The 13,673-nt window shown below is 47.6% G+C and overlaps 2 protein-coding genes across 3 annotated transcripts in view; both read left to right on the top strand.

The window, feature by feature from the left end:
- The first annotated feature begins 2 nt into the window (after positions 1 to 2).
- On the top strand, positions 3 to 7,981 carry RXRB (retinoid X receptor beta). Its single transcript, XM_051996368.1, has 10 exons — positions 3 to 233; positions 1,264 to 1,511; positions 1,899 to 2,055; positions 2,581 to 2,760; positions 3,989 to 4,161; positions 4,572 to 4,701; positions 4,898 to 5,030; positions 5,156 to 5,247; positions 6,288 to 6,393; positions 6,645 to 7,981. The coding sequence occupies exons 1-10, from the start codon at positions 215 to 217 to the stop codon at positions 6,790 to 6,792; spliced, it is 1,386 nt and encodes a 461-aa protein (XP_051852328.1). The 5' UTR covers positions 3 to 214; the 3' UTR covers positions 6,793 to 7,981.
- Positions 7,982 to 9,051: 1,070 nt separating this feature from the next.
- Positions 9,052 to 13,673, top strand: part of COL11A2 (collagen type XI alpha 2 chain) — a 35,525-nt gene continuing 30,903 nt past the window's right edge. Inside the window, exons 1-4 of one of the 2 annotated variants that reach the window (XM_051996378.1) lie at positions 9,052 to 9,281; positions 12,456 to 12,605; positions 12,779 to 12,989; positions 13,199 to 13,361. In XM_051996378.1, the coding sequence (XP_051852338.1) occupies positions 9,200 to 9,281; positions 12,456 to 12,605; positions 12,779 to 12,989; positions 13,199 to 13,361 (606 nt within the window). In that variant the 5' untranslated portion in view covers positions 9,052 to 9,199. The remainder of the gene's footprint in view (positions 9,282 to 12,455; positions 12,606 to 12,778; positions 12,990 to 13,198; positions 13,362 to 13,673) is intronic. The other variant, XM_051996379.1, reaches the window with a different exon arrangement.

Raw genomic sequence — 13,673 nt, 5'->3', positions numbered from 1 at the left:
GCACACCTCCTTCTGGGGACCATGCCATGGGCAGCTTTGCCCTCCCCATCGATCCTTCTCTAGCACCCATGCCGCAGGGCAGTGTGGGCCTGTGGGGGAGCGTGACGCGAAGCATTGTGGGGCCGGGACCCGGTGGTAGCGGCGGCGGGTGGAGGTGGCGGCCGGAGAACAACAAGCCCCGGAGCCGGAGCCGGGGGAAGCGGGACGGGACGGGATGGGCGACAGCGGGCGGGGTGAGTGGTAGGCAGGGTAGAGCCGAGCGGGGATGGGGGGGAGGTGGGGGGCGGGTGAGCGATGGTGTTAACTGCATGTTTTCTTCCCCTTCTACATCCACCCTTGGGTGTCTTTGCCTACCGTCTCCCCTCCCCCTCCCCTGCCGAACGCCCAGTTTCGGGATAATCCAAATGTTGGGAGGATCTTGCTTCCCATTAACTCTAGAGTCTCGAGTGGGATGGAGGAGCCCGGTCAGCACTCTGTTTTACTCGAGAGGGATTGGCGAGAGGGAGGACTGGGGGGCGGAGCAGGTGTCAAGTTGGGGTCAGCATCTTCCAGTCTCCCCCTCTGGGTGAACCTGACCTCCGAGTTCAGGCTGCAGTAGCTGTGATAGAGGGATTGCTTGTGTATTGCACTTAGGATCCCACTCACACTGATAGGCTCCAGGTCACTCCCCACTAAGTTCTGCTCTAAATGGCCAGGTTCATCGTTCTATTACCCACAGACCATTCTTAGTACCGTCTTATGCCTCCAACTCATCTCTGGAGAAAATGGAGCTTGGGAGACCCGAGTTAGAATGTTGGCGTCAACTCTTAGCAGCTTTGGGATCCTGAACAAGTCACTAGTCCTTTCTGGGCCTCAGTTTCTTCACATGTAAAATAGACCTTTAAGCTGAGTTCCAAATCTTTTCCCAGTTCAAGAAAAAGAATTTGTCATTTTATTTCTATTCTCCCTCCCCCCCTCCCCCCAAGAAAATCCAAAGCACTCTGCAACTTCCTAACCAAAAGGAGTGTCTTATCCCTGGTCCTGGTCTGGTTTGGGCAAAACGAAAAAATGATGAAAAGCTAAGTGTCTTCATCTGGGGTGGAGGAAATTTAGTCTTTAATTTTGTATTCCCAATGCCTACTACAGGGACTTGCGCGTAGTAGACTCTAAATAAATGTTGAATTTGAATAGAAGTAGTTGACCAGCTGAAGACTGATTATCTTTTTTTGTTGTTGTTTCTCGCATCTTTGTCTCTGTTTCTCTCTTTCCTCTCTTCCCATCCAGACTGTAGAAGCCCAGACAGCTCCTCCCTGAGCTCATCCCCACAGCCTCCTACCCGGGGGGGCCCTCCCTCTTCTCCTGGGCCCCCCCTGGCTCCCCTACCCTCTGCAGCTTCATCCCTTCTAGGAACAGGAGGCCCGTCCCAACTCCCACTTGGCTCCCCCTTCCCTGTCATCAGCTCCTCAATGGGGTCGCCTGGGCTGCCTCCCCCAGCCCCTCCTGGACCCTATGGCCCTGTCAGCAGTCCCCAGGTGAGCTGTTGTGATTCCATGATCCTCTTGAACTATAATGTGATCCTTGACCTTGGTTTGAATTTTCATATAATCTGATGCTCTTTTATGCCAACAGACCCTAGTGTGAATCTCTGTTCCTTGTGACCTCTGAACATCTTGATCCATGATGTCCTTAGTCCTTTTTTACCTTTCAGTATAACCTTTCAGTCACTCTTAAAGTTGACAATTGTATTTTGCTCCCTTGCCTTTCCCTTCCCATCATCCTTGGACCTGTACTCAGTCTCCTCTGCCCTCTTTTCTACCTCAAAATATAGATAGATACATCATATTAAAAAAAATAGATTTAGGCCATTGTGACTTTCACCACCAGCCCTCCCAACAGGTATCACTGTAATATCCCCTCAGATTAACTCCACAGTGTCACTCCCTGGGGGAGGGTCCGGAACCCCAGAAGATGTGAAGCCACCACTGTTGGGTGTTCGAGGCCTACACTGTCCACCTCCCCCAGGAGGTCCAGGGGCTGGCAAACGTCTTTGTGCAATCTGTGGGGACAGGAGTTCAGGTATGGTGTCATGGGGTCACTTAAAGCTCACAGTGGAGAGAAGGGCCAAGCCATAAGGAATTGGTGGCAGTTAGAACTTAAATAAATGACTAGTGGTCATCTAAGAGGCAGAGAAGCAGTCTGGTGAGAGCTTTAGGACCCAGGTGGATGAATTGGAGAATATGTCCCACAGATTATCTGGTTAAAGGTTAAAGATGGTAAAGAAAAGGCAGCCTGATGTATATGAAGTAATGGTGTTAGAATGAGATGACCTGAATTTGAGTCCTAGTTCTTTTATGAACTGGAGCACATCACTTGGCCTGTATGTAAAATGGGTGTAATTAAACTTGCATTTGGCTGTAAGTAAAATGTCAGTACCCCGGGTCCTGGTCCCTATTCTTGTTTTAGACAGTACCATGGGGCGCATGTTCGCAGGGGTTCAGAAGGGAAGGTGATTAGTCTCTACAACCTGGAATCTTAGGGTGGGGAAACGTCTCTTTCTAGTCCCTTGTGACCCCGTTTCCTTTTCATTACCTGCCATTCTAGGCAAACACTATGGGGTCTACAGCTGTGAAGGTTGTAAAGGTTTCTTCAAGCGAACCATCCGAAAGGACTTGACCTACTCATGTCGGGACAACAAGGATTGCACTGTGGACAAGCGGCAACGGAACCGCTGTCAGTACTGCCGCTACCAGAAATGCCTTGCCACTGGCATGAAGAGGGAGGGTAAGAAGACAACTTTTCCCAAGCTAATGCAGTTCCCACTCCTCTTCTCATTCCTTGGCCTTCTTTCCAATCCTTCTTCATTGAAGTTATGTGGGGGAAGTGGATTAAGGTCCACTAGCTTATATTTTACAATCTTAAAAGAAAGAGAAAGAGAACCAGAGTAAGGAAACTATCCCATCTGCCCCTTTCTTCCTCCTCAACCATGTGTTTTCTTTCCTCATTTCCCCTTCTAGTTGGTCTCCCCTAAGATTCTGATCTTGTTTCTCTACTTTCTGTCTCAACGGTTTTTAAGGGGGTGGATAGTCCCTCTGGAACTCAGTTAGCCATGCTAGCTCTTTGACTTTCTCTGTGGTTCTGCCTGCTCTGCCACTCTATCAACCACTACTCTCTAGAACAGATGGCTTTTCTGACCTTTTTCTCCATTCTTGCTGTTTGTTCTTTGGTCCTGTGGTTTAAACTTTTCTTCTCTATGATCTCTGAGGGATTTTTCTGCCCTCAGGTGGTACTAGTTTTGAGGAGGCTTGGGGTAGTCTTATTTCTTTTTTCCTTTATGATCTGAGAGTCTCACTATATGAATCCAAATATATCAATGCTGGAAGGCTCCTTAGAGATCATCCACTCCATACTTCTCATTTTAATAGATTGGGAAACAAGCTCATCAAGGGGGTAGTGACTTGCCCAAGGTCACAGAACCAGAACAAGAACCTGGGTCTCTTGAAAACTGCAGGTTCTGACATTTTTTCCAAACATGGACCAATGAAGCAGTGATATTTTTCCTCAGCTGCATTGGGAATCATTTGACCTGTGTTCTGATACTGGCTCTATTGCCTACCTGGTACATGATTTTTATCACTTAACATCTCTGAGATTAAGTTCCGTCACATATAAAATTGGAGTCATGGTACCTTACCTTCCTCATACAATTGTTGGGAGGATCAAATGAGATAATATAAAAATGCTTTTTGAAAAACCTATCTAAATAAGAAAATGTTATGATCTACTTATAGTTTTTCTGACTCTGTTAGGTGACCCCTTCTTCTCCTTCCTACTCTCTCCTTTACCAGGTCACCCATCCCTACCTTATCTACATTCTTTAGTTACCTTGTTGGTTCTCAGGTATCTTAGTTTCCTACAACCCCCAAGAACATGACTGACTCTTATGCTGATTCCCCCTCTCCAATAATCCAAGTCTGACTTCCCATCCATTTTTCTTCCTCCACCTCCCCAGCGGTACAGGAGGAACGTCAAAGGGGCAAGGAGAAGGACGGGGAAGGGGAGGGGGCCGGGGGGGCCCCTGAGGAGATGCCTGTGGACAGGATCCTGGAGGCTGAACTCGCCGTGGAGCAGAAGAGTGACCAGGGCGTAGAAGGGCCCGGGGGGGCCGGGGGCGGCGGCAGTAGCGTGAGTGACCAGGGAGAGCCATCCTCTCAAATGACTCTGGGGGGAGGGTGTTCTTGAATATATGTCTGAGGTCCCCCTAACTCCCAATAATCCAAATTGAACCAGGAATTTCCAGAGTAGGAATGCTTAAGACACATAAGCAAGCTTCTCTCTTAACCCCAAAGTATATTCTTCCCCTCCTTTTCAAACCCTCTTCCCTCTCCCATCCCTCATTTCCATCCCAGCAATAAGGAATAGAATAGAAATTTAAATGATGGGAAGACACTAGCCCCGGTGGGGGGAGAGAAAAGGGCCCCATTGGGCATCGGGGGAGGGAGAGAATTATGTAAGAAATGGTTCATTCTCACAAGACAGCATGAGAGTGGGTTCTAATATTTCCCCAACCCTTTGTATACTCATTTTTACTTCAGCCAAATGATCCTGTGACCAACATCTGTCAGGCAGCAGACAAACAGCTGTTTACATTGGTTGAATGGGCAAAGAGGATCCCACACTTTTCCTCTCTGCCCCTGGATGACCAGGTCATCTTACTTCGAGCAGGTCAGTGATTTCTATCATATGATCTCAGTGACTTTTTGACCCTGACCCAACATGACTCTGGCTTCCTGGGACCTTTACCCTAAGTCACCTTTAGTTGGACAAATTGTCCTGAATAGGGAAACTCACTGCCCCCTTCAACTTCAATAACTCCCTAGCCTGGTCTCTGGCACCTGACCGAATGGCCTCTGCCTCTTAGGCTGGAATGAGCTGCTCATCGCTTCCTTCTCCCATCGTTCCATCTCCGTCAGGGATGGCATTCTTCTTGCCACAGGACTCCATGTTCATCGAAACTCTGCTCATTCAGCTGGTGTTGGAGCCATTTTTGATCGGTCAGTGTTTCCTGGGGCACTCATGGACTAGGCAATTGGCTGGTACAGAGGAGGATGTGGGGTGATTTTTTTGCTGGTTGGCTTCCTGAGCTGGATAGAAGTGTGACTCCCATGCCTTACCTTAGGGTGCTGACTGAACTGGTGTCCAAGATGCGTGATATGCGAATGGATAAGACAGAACTTGGCTGTCTGAGGGCAATTATCTTATTCAATCCAGGTAGAGAGATATACTTGTGTATGAAATACCCCTATCCCTCCTTCCCCCACTCTCAATCCCCAGATTACTTCCAAGTAATCAAGCGCCTCTCCCTAAATATAATTTTCCTGTTATGGAACATTTTGTAGTAGTGGAAAGAACTTCAACACTTAAAGACCCTAGGGTTGAAACAAGGTTGCCCACTGTCACCATTATTATTCAATGTTAGCTTTGGCAATAAGAGAAGAAAAAGAGATTAAAGGAATTAGAAATAGGTAAATAGGAAACTAAATTATCACTCTTTGCAGATGATATGATGGTATACTTAGAGAACCCTAGAGAATCAATTAAAAAACTACTAGAAGCAGTTCACAACTTTAGCAAAGTTGCAGGATACAAAATAAATCCACATAAATCATTAGCGTTTTTACCAACAATGTCCAGCAGCAAGAAATACAAGGAGAAATTCCATTTAAAATAACTGTAGATAATATAAAATTTTGGGAGTCTATCTGCCAAGGTAGTCAAGAATTATATTAATACAATTACAAAACATTTTCCACACAAATAAAGTCAAATCTAATCTCTTGGGAAAATATCAAGTGCCCAGAGGTAGGCTGATTATATTAAAAATGACAATACTACTTAAATTCATAAAGACCCAAGCTTAAGTCCTAGATTTGCCAGTTACTAGTTATGTGACCTTAGACAAGTTATTTCTTTCTGGACTTCAATTTTATGTATAAAATGATAGGTTTGGACTAGATGACCACAAAGATCTATCTCTAACAGCTTCTAAATTTCAAAATGCATCCTGTTAGCTTGGATGGGGACAAATGTCCTATTTCATAACCCAGAGACATTTTTTCTCTCTAGAAACATGGAAAAACAAAATAGAGGCAATACTTATAAAACAATACTAAATGTAGAGGTAGAGGATTCCCTAAGAGTGAGAGTGATAGGGGAAGGACCCTTGACCTTAGTATTACTCTTATCTTCCTCTTTCAGTTGTTTTCTTCACTTAATCCTCTCCCATTCTACTTCCTCCTTCCTTCTTACAGATGCCAAGGGCCTCTCCAACCCTGGAGAGGTAGAAATTCTGAGGGAGAAAGTCTATGCATCTTTGGAGTCATACTGTAAACAGAAATACCCTGAGCAGCAGGGACGGTGAGATGGGAGGCAGGGAAGAATCCTGGAAAGTATTTGTGTCAGTAAAGTGGGGAGGAGGGATGGGTAATGCCAGTAATGGTGTGTGTGTGTGTGTGTGTGTGTGTGTGTGTGTGTGTGTGTGTGTGTGTGTGTGTGATTTGTCTGTCTGTCTGTCTCTCTCTCCACACACATTTTTATGGAGGGATTTCTGATGTTCTTCCCTTATCTCTTCTGACTCACATCTCCTCTGCTCTTCTCTCCCATCTCAGGTTTGCAAAGCTGCTCCTTCGCCTCCCTGCCCTCCGCTCTATTGGCCTCAAGTGCTTGGAGCATCTGTTTTTCTTCAAGCTCATCGGGGACACGCCCATTGACACCTTCCTCATGGAGATGCTAGAGGCACCACACCAGCTTGCCTAACATTGATAAATAGAGGGAAAGGGAGGGAGGGCGGGCAACTCTCCTCTGAAGGGAGGCTGGAATGCAAGATGGGCCCCAAACTATAGGAGGTGATGGTGGGGAAGAAATCTTCAGGACTTTGGAAAGAGAACAAAGCTAAACTGAAACCCCCAGGGGGGTTACAGCAGTTCATCTGATACCACCATTCAAGGAAACCCTAGAACCCTGAAAGAGATGGGGTGGTCCCTGTCTTCAGCCTGCCTCGTCCTCTAACTTATAGGGGATATCCAAGGTTTGAACTGAGTTCTCTTATTGGTAAAGGAATCCCCCATCTATTTCCCTCAATACAGCACCGGGGATCTGCTGTGCTTTTCTCCGAGGATCCCCTGTCTGGGGGACCTTTTGAAATCTTCCCCTTCTTCCCCATTTTTTTGAATAAGACATTTGAAATGGGGGCTCTGTTCTTCACCCAGAGAAATGGACACTGGGGGGCAGGACCCCTCCAAGTGATGATGGACATTGGCCATGATACACACCTCTCCCTTAGGAAGACATGGAAAGACTGTGGGAGATGGTAATTAGTGACATCATAGCCTTGCTTTTCACATCCTTTTTATGGCCATTTTTCTTTCTAATCAGACTGAAAGAGAATAAGATGGGGAAGAAAATAGACTAGCTTTTCCTGTCCTTGGTTTGCTGAGGTTTTACAGGAAGAGCCAGAGGTTAGTCTCAAAGTTCTTCCCACTAGTGAGAGAGACATTTTAGGGAAAGGGTGTAGGTTGTATCCATCCTTGAGGATCTCCAAGCATGAGTGATTTTCCTCCCAAAACTTCTTTTCTACCTGCCCAATCTAGTTGGGCAGCCAAACCAGAGAGAAAGGTGATTTGAATAGGGAGCTGTTGAAGAGAGAGGCTTTTGAGATGATACAGTTATCATTGACATCCCCACCCCCAATTCCTGATTACACCATCTCCCCCCATAATCATGTCTTCCCAGTACTCACATAAATTTTTTGCTCTGCCCTCCCTGACTGGGAAAGCTGATTTGAGGAGGCAGGGTTGCTGCAGGGATTGGAGGAAAGTGTCAATCCCAGGGAAAGGGGACGGGGTGTTTTCTGGGGCCTGCATGATTCTCTAGGTTCCAGCTGTCCGCAGGACTCCCCCCCCCCAAAAAAAAAATGCTTTCAAATTAAAGCCGCTGCTTTTCTGGATATGGGGGTCTCTGTGAGGCGGGGGCGGGTGGAGTGGGGGAATAGGGACTGTTGTCCATATGTGGTGACTTCAATAATGGGAGAAAAATAACCACTCCGATTTCCCTGACGCTGCAGCGTTTCCCTGGGGCTTGAGGGGCCGGGACAGGGTGGGAGTGGGGGGGACAAGGAGTGCTTTGTCCGGGGGTGTGTGTGTGTATGCCAGGTTAGGGGCGGGGCAGGAGGCCGTGGAATGGAGGGTGTGAGTGTGGAGAGTCGGCTTTCAAAGGCCCCTTGTTTCCCTGCCACCTCCGCTCCCCTCCCCGGCGGAGGCGGTGGCGAGCGGATAGTGTCTGCTCTATCCCAGCTTTTCACCCGGCGCACCGAGGGCTCCGGGCAGACCCTGGCAATGTGCGCCCCGCTGGTGCAGAAGATCCTAGGACAGCGGCGCTTGGTCACAATCCTGAGTCCATTTCTCCCAAACTGATTCTTTTCTGTCCCCTTGTACGACCCTTCTCTATCTCTTTTCTGCCACTCTCTCAAAGTCTTGGGGTTATGTGCCTTGGTCTCTACCCTGCGACTCTCTGACTTCTGGTCTCTTCGAGTCCTTCATACTTTCCGTTCTCTAGTACCCTTGGTCTCTCTCTGTCCTTCCAATGTCCTGCCCATCACTATCTTTAACTTCTATAAATACCTGGACTCTGTAATTATCTCTGCGGGCAGGGGCGGGAGTGTATAACTATAAAGAACTGATTATAGGGGAGACCCCGCCCCCTGAAATCCAGACCCACGCCGCCAAAACGGGGCTGGAAATAGAATTCCTGGGTTCTCAGAAGGGAGGGAGCGGGGGGAGGAGGGTACCTGGGGCCCTAGAAAAGATGGAGATAAGAACAGGATGCTTAGATCCTTGGGAAGGCAAGAGGGGTAGGGTACCTGGGTCTCCGGAAGGCCCTGGTTCCCTTGGGCGGAGTTGGGATTTCCCCCTGAGAAAGTGTAAGGACGGGGTGGGATTTTCCCTTTCCGAGTACGGGAGGGGCGGGGGGCGGGGGCGGGGGCTCTTGACTGGTAGGGTGGCCGAGACACAAGTGCATCCAGCAGAGGAGGGAGCAGCCGCGCTGGAGCACTGACATCTTCCGTTCAGTGCATGGTAGTCTTAGAGTTGGAAGTTGCAGCGGTCCCCAATCTCCCTCCAACCCCGCTTCCTGGCTCTCGGGAACTGGGTGTCCCGGCTGTCCAGATATGGAGCGGTGCAGCTGCTGTAAACGTCTCCTGTTGGTCCTTTTGGTGCTGGGGCTGAGCGCACCTCTCCCAGCCGGAGCAGGTAAGTGAGACCAGGTAATTAGACACCGCAATTGGGAGATGGAAGGAGCTTTGGATCCGAGGGAATCAGGCAGGATAGAGGAATTAAATCCCTGGATAGTTGTGAATGTTAGGCTCTATTGAGGATAGAGGACCCCTTAAAATTTCTGTACCTAGATTTGGGGCAGGATAGAGTTCGGTGTGAGGAGAGTCCTGAGTCAGTATCCCTGGGGAATGGAGATGAGACATACTGCTCTGGGGAGGAAAGGCCAAGGAGATCGAGCCTGGGAGTCAAAATTTCAGGGCTGAGAGCAGGATGGACAGGAACACCTCCCATTTTACATCTTACCTTCCAAATAGCGGGTGCTGGAAAAGACGCATAGGGTAACGTGCATAGGTGGAGAGGAGAACTGGAGAAGAGGTGGCAGAGTCGCCATTCAGAGACCTGAAATTGGAGGCTATACATCGGAAGTGGGGAGGGGTGTTAAATAGGTGAAACGACTTGTCCGGCTAACTCTACAGGTCTCCTGGTACTTGGGAGCTTGAGGATACTATTAGGGAAACCTGTCCCTGTCTCAGTGTGTATTTTTCTCTCTTCTGGTAGTGTGGAATGAGGATGGGAGAATTAGGGGCTGAGTCAAAGGTTACGGGAATTTCTGTGATATTTCCATGTTCCTTAGTTCTCTCTGTCCCTGTTCTCTCCCCCCCAAACCCCGTACCCCTGCTTCCCTGTGCCCTCGCTGCTGCCACGCGGCTGGCTCTGGAGAGCGCTGGGGTCGCTGCCAGCGGGCCGGACTGGGCTGGGATCAGGTGTCTGAGATCAGAGCCAACTCTCTGCATTCCTACTCCTCCCCTCCCCCTCTTACGTCCAAGCTTGCTTTCCCGGGACCCCAACGTCCAAGACCCCAGGCTTTCCCCCAGATTTCCTGAGATGAAAATGTTCTATCCTCCAGGGACCGCAGTGAGTATGGTTTCACCGAAGAGGAGCCTGGAGAATAGACTCCAGGATCCTAAGTGATAGAATGAGGGTTAGGATCTCCTTTGAAAAGATTAGATACAGTTTGCATTCAATTTGCATATTGATTTATTCTCTTTCCTCCATTCTTTTTTCAAGAAGTAAAGCAGGTCAGAAATTGCAAAAAAGAAAAAAAAAAGGATTTTAGTTATAGTAGGAAGAATCCCCAGACACTATAAAGTGTGAAGTACATAGAATCATAGGTCTAGAACTAAACTCGAGTTCTATTTCAGTCCCTGCTTTTTACAGATTAAATAATTGAGGCTCTGGGAGATTAAGAATTTTGCCCAAAGTCACACATAGTAATCATTAAAGTATGATTTGAACACAGGGTCTTCTGATTGCCGAGCTGGCACTCTTAGAAGTAGAAAATTTAAGGAATAAATTTCCTATCCCTAAAATTAGAATAAAAAAAAAAGCATGTTTTTTTTTCAGGACAATTTATAGTTGAAGCAAGGGGAAATCACTCTACCTGTAGTAATGTATACACACATATGTGTGTGTGTAGGCATGTATATACACACACTTAAGGTGCCATATATATGTGTGTGTGTGTGTGTGGTGTGTGTGTGTGTGTAAATTATATGTAAAATTTGAGATGGGGAACATGAAGTCCATAATGTTAGAAGAGAAGATACATTTCTCACTACCACTTGTGAATTGTGAGAACTCTGTGGGACAGGTATGAGGAATCAGTGGGGAGAGGAAAAAGGAGAGGGGAATACATGAGACCAGATGTGGGATGTGGGCACAGAGGTGGGGAGTCTGTGAGGTCAAATGGGAGGAGTGTATAGGGCCAAATACAAGGATTCCATGCTATAGACATGAATCTTGCTAGTTGTAAGGAACTGAAAGGACTGAACAGCATTCTCCTAGATGGGGTGTGTGTGTGTGTGTGTGTGTGTGTGTGTGTGTGTGTGTGTGTTGAGATGGATTAGAGTCTGAGGTCTCTTGGGCTTGAGGTCTCTGTGTGTGTCTGTCTCTCTGCTTCCCTGTCTCTGTGTCTGAAAGCTGCCCTTGTGAGTTGGTGTTTGCTGAGCTGCCACACTCGGGGGCCAGGGAGGGTGGGGAAGGGGTGGGCAGTCCGTGGTTTCCCTAGCTCCAGAACTCAAAGGGCCTTTTCTCTGCCCCACCCTGCCCAGTTCAGCATTCCTGATCTCCTGGGCACCTCTGTGTGTCTGTCTCTGTCTCTGTCTCTGTCTCTATATCTCTGTTCTTCTGCCAATTTTGCTATTGGCATTTCTTCAAACTTGGGGCTAGAGTGAATTAGAGAGAAAGGGAACAGGAAGAGGTGACTTCTGCCTCAGAGAATTTTGATAGCAGAAGCCTGAGACTAAGAACAGAAGGAGGTGGTTAGCTGGCTTCCTGGTGGTGGGATGGTGTTTTAGGCAAGATTCTTAAGTCCCAGGTATAAGGGAGGGGGGAAGCATTGGGCCAGCTGGTTCCTGGGCAAGAACTCTGACCATTGCTGATGGGTTCCCCAGATGTGTGGTGGTGGCTCAGGGCCCTGGGTCAACTCAGATTTCATGTGGCAGTTCCATTGCCCCCATTCCTCCCCTGATTCACTCCCTTTCTCCTTCATGCTCGGAAGCATGGACTTCACTGAAGCCTGGGATCTTGTCTCTTTCTTCCCCTGTAACAGCCCCAGCATTGCTTAGGGATTTGCCCACTCTCACATTAAACTTCAGTCTAAATAAATTACTAAGACCCTTCTTTCTTTGAAGCTCTGTGTTCCAATTTCCAATACCCCTTCCCTTCTCACACATGCACACCTTCCTGTGCCTAGACTAATTGATTCTCCAGATGTTGTTTGTGTCAAAGCTGGGATAAAGGCCAGAGGCACAGAGAGAAAGATATGGAGGAGAGGGAGAAAGACAAAGAGAAAGACACAGAGGCAGACAGACAGAAAGTGACACAATGAGACATGTAGAAAAAAAATGAAATAAATTGGGAATAGTGAGAAACAAATAAAAATAGAGAGAGGCAGAACACATAAATGAAGACAGAAGGAAATTGAAAGGGACAGAGTGGGAGTTTCTGAATCCTGGGAAGAATTTAAAGTACAGATCTGCTCTGATTTAAGTTATTCCTCTCTATCCCAAATACCACCTTTCTGTGGCTAAAGCCAAATTACTTTCTTCATAATATAGCCCTTGCTTTCTGATCTTCCTTTACTTCCAGGGGGTCCCCCTGTGGATGTTCTCCGTGCCCTTCAGTTCCCCCTACTCCCGGATGGTGTTCAGAGGGTTGTTGGTGTTTGTCCAGCTGATGTGGCCTATCGAGTGACCCGGCCTGCCCAACTCAGCGCCCCTACCAGGCAACTGTTCCCAGGTATAGGAATAATGGGGAATTGGAAGAGAACCAGGGACCAAATATGATAATGGAGGAAATATCAGATCCTTTCTGATAGGGATCTGTGTCCATTCTCCTTATCTCTTTCTCTCAGTTCTCTGTGATACCATTTCTCTTTCCATCTCTTTCTCATTGCTTTCCTCTTCCCTCAGGTGGATTCCCTGCTGATTTCTCACTGCTATCTGTGCTCCGGCCAAATCCTGGTCTCCATGCCCCTTTGTTGACTCTGTACAGTGCCCAAGGTGTTCGGCAGTTGGGACTAGAGCTTGGTCGGCCTCCTCGATTCCTGTATGAAGATCAAACTGGTCGGCCAAGACTCCCTGCTTTGCCTACTTTCCGAGGCATTAGCTTAGCTGATGGCAAGTAAGTCACCTCTGCCTACTGATCATTTCCCTCACTCTGATTTTTTTTTTTAACCACCCATTCCCTAATTTCAGTTATGGATGACTTCTCCCCCAAACTGAAATGAACTACTTCCCTGATCCTTCAACTCCTCATTGACTTACCTGCGTGGCCACTTTCAGGCTTTACTATGTTCCTTGGTCATTCTTTTTCTTGCTTCCCTTCCACAGGTGGCACCATATAGCTGTGGCTGTTAAAGATCACTCTGTCACCCTGATTGTTGACTGTAAGAAGAGGATCACCCGGCCTCTGCCACGGAGTGCTCATCCTATTCTAGACACCCGTGGAGTCCTCATCTTTGGTGCTCGAATCCTGGATGATGAAGTCTTTGAGGTAACTGGGAGTTTAGAGGTATTTCTTGCTTCCCAGGTTCAGCTCTTCTCTTCCTCTCCATCCCTCAGAGTTTTTACCTTTTGGCCTATCTTCCTTCAATTCTTGTGTCTAGGGTCTATTCTACACTCCACGCAGACTTGGTAGCTGCCTGCCTGTTACGATGTGAGAACTTTTCTGCCCAAATATTCATTCAAAAAGATTTGCTGTCATCTATTATATGAAAAAACACTGGGTAGGGGGTGATGGTAGGGTGGGTAGGACAAAGATGGATATGGTGTGGTATGTCATCCTGAAGGATGATGAGGTTAATAA

The sequence above is a fragment of the Antechinus flavipes genome, chromosome 4 (assembly GCF_016432865.1).
Source record: "Antechinus flavipes isolate AdamAnt ecotype Samford, QLD, Australia chromosome 4, AdamAnt_v2, whole genome shotgun sequence".
NCBI lineage: Eukaryota > Metazoa > Chordata > Mammalia > Dasyuromorphia > Dasyuridae > Antechinus > Antechinus flavipes.
This window is presented reverse-complemented; position numbering and strand designations above follow the sequence as displayed.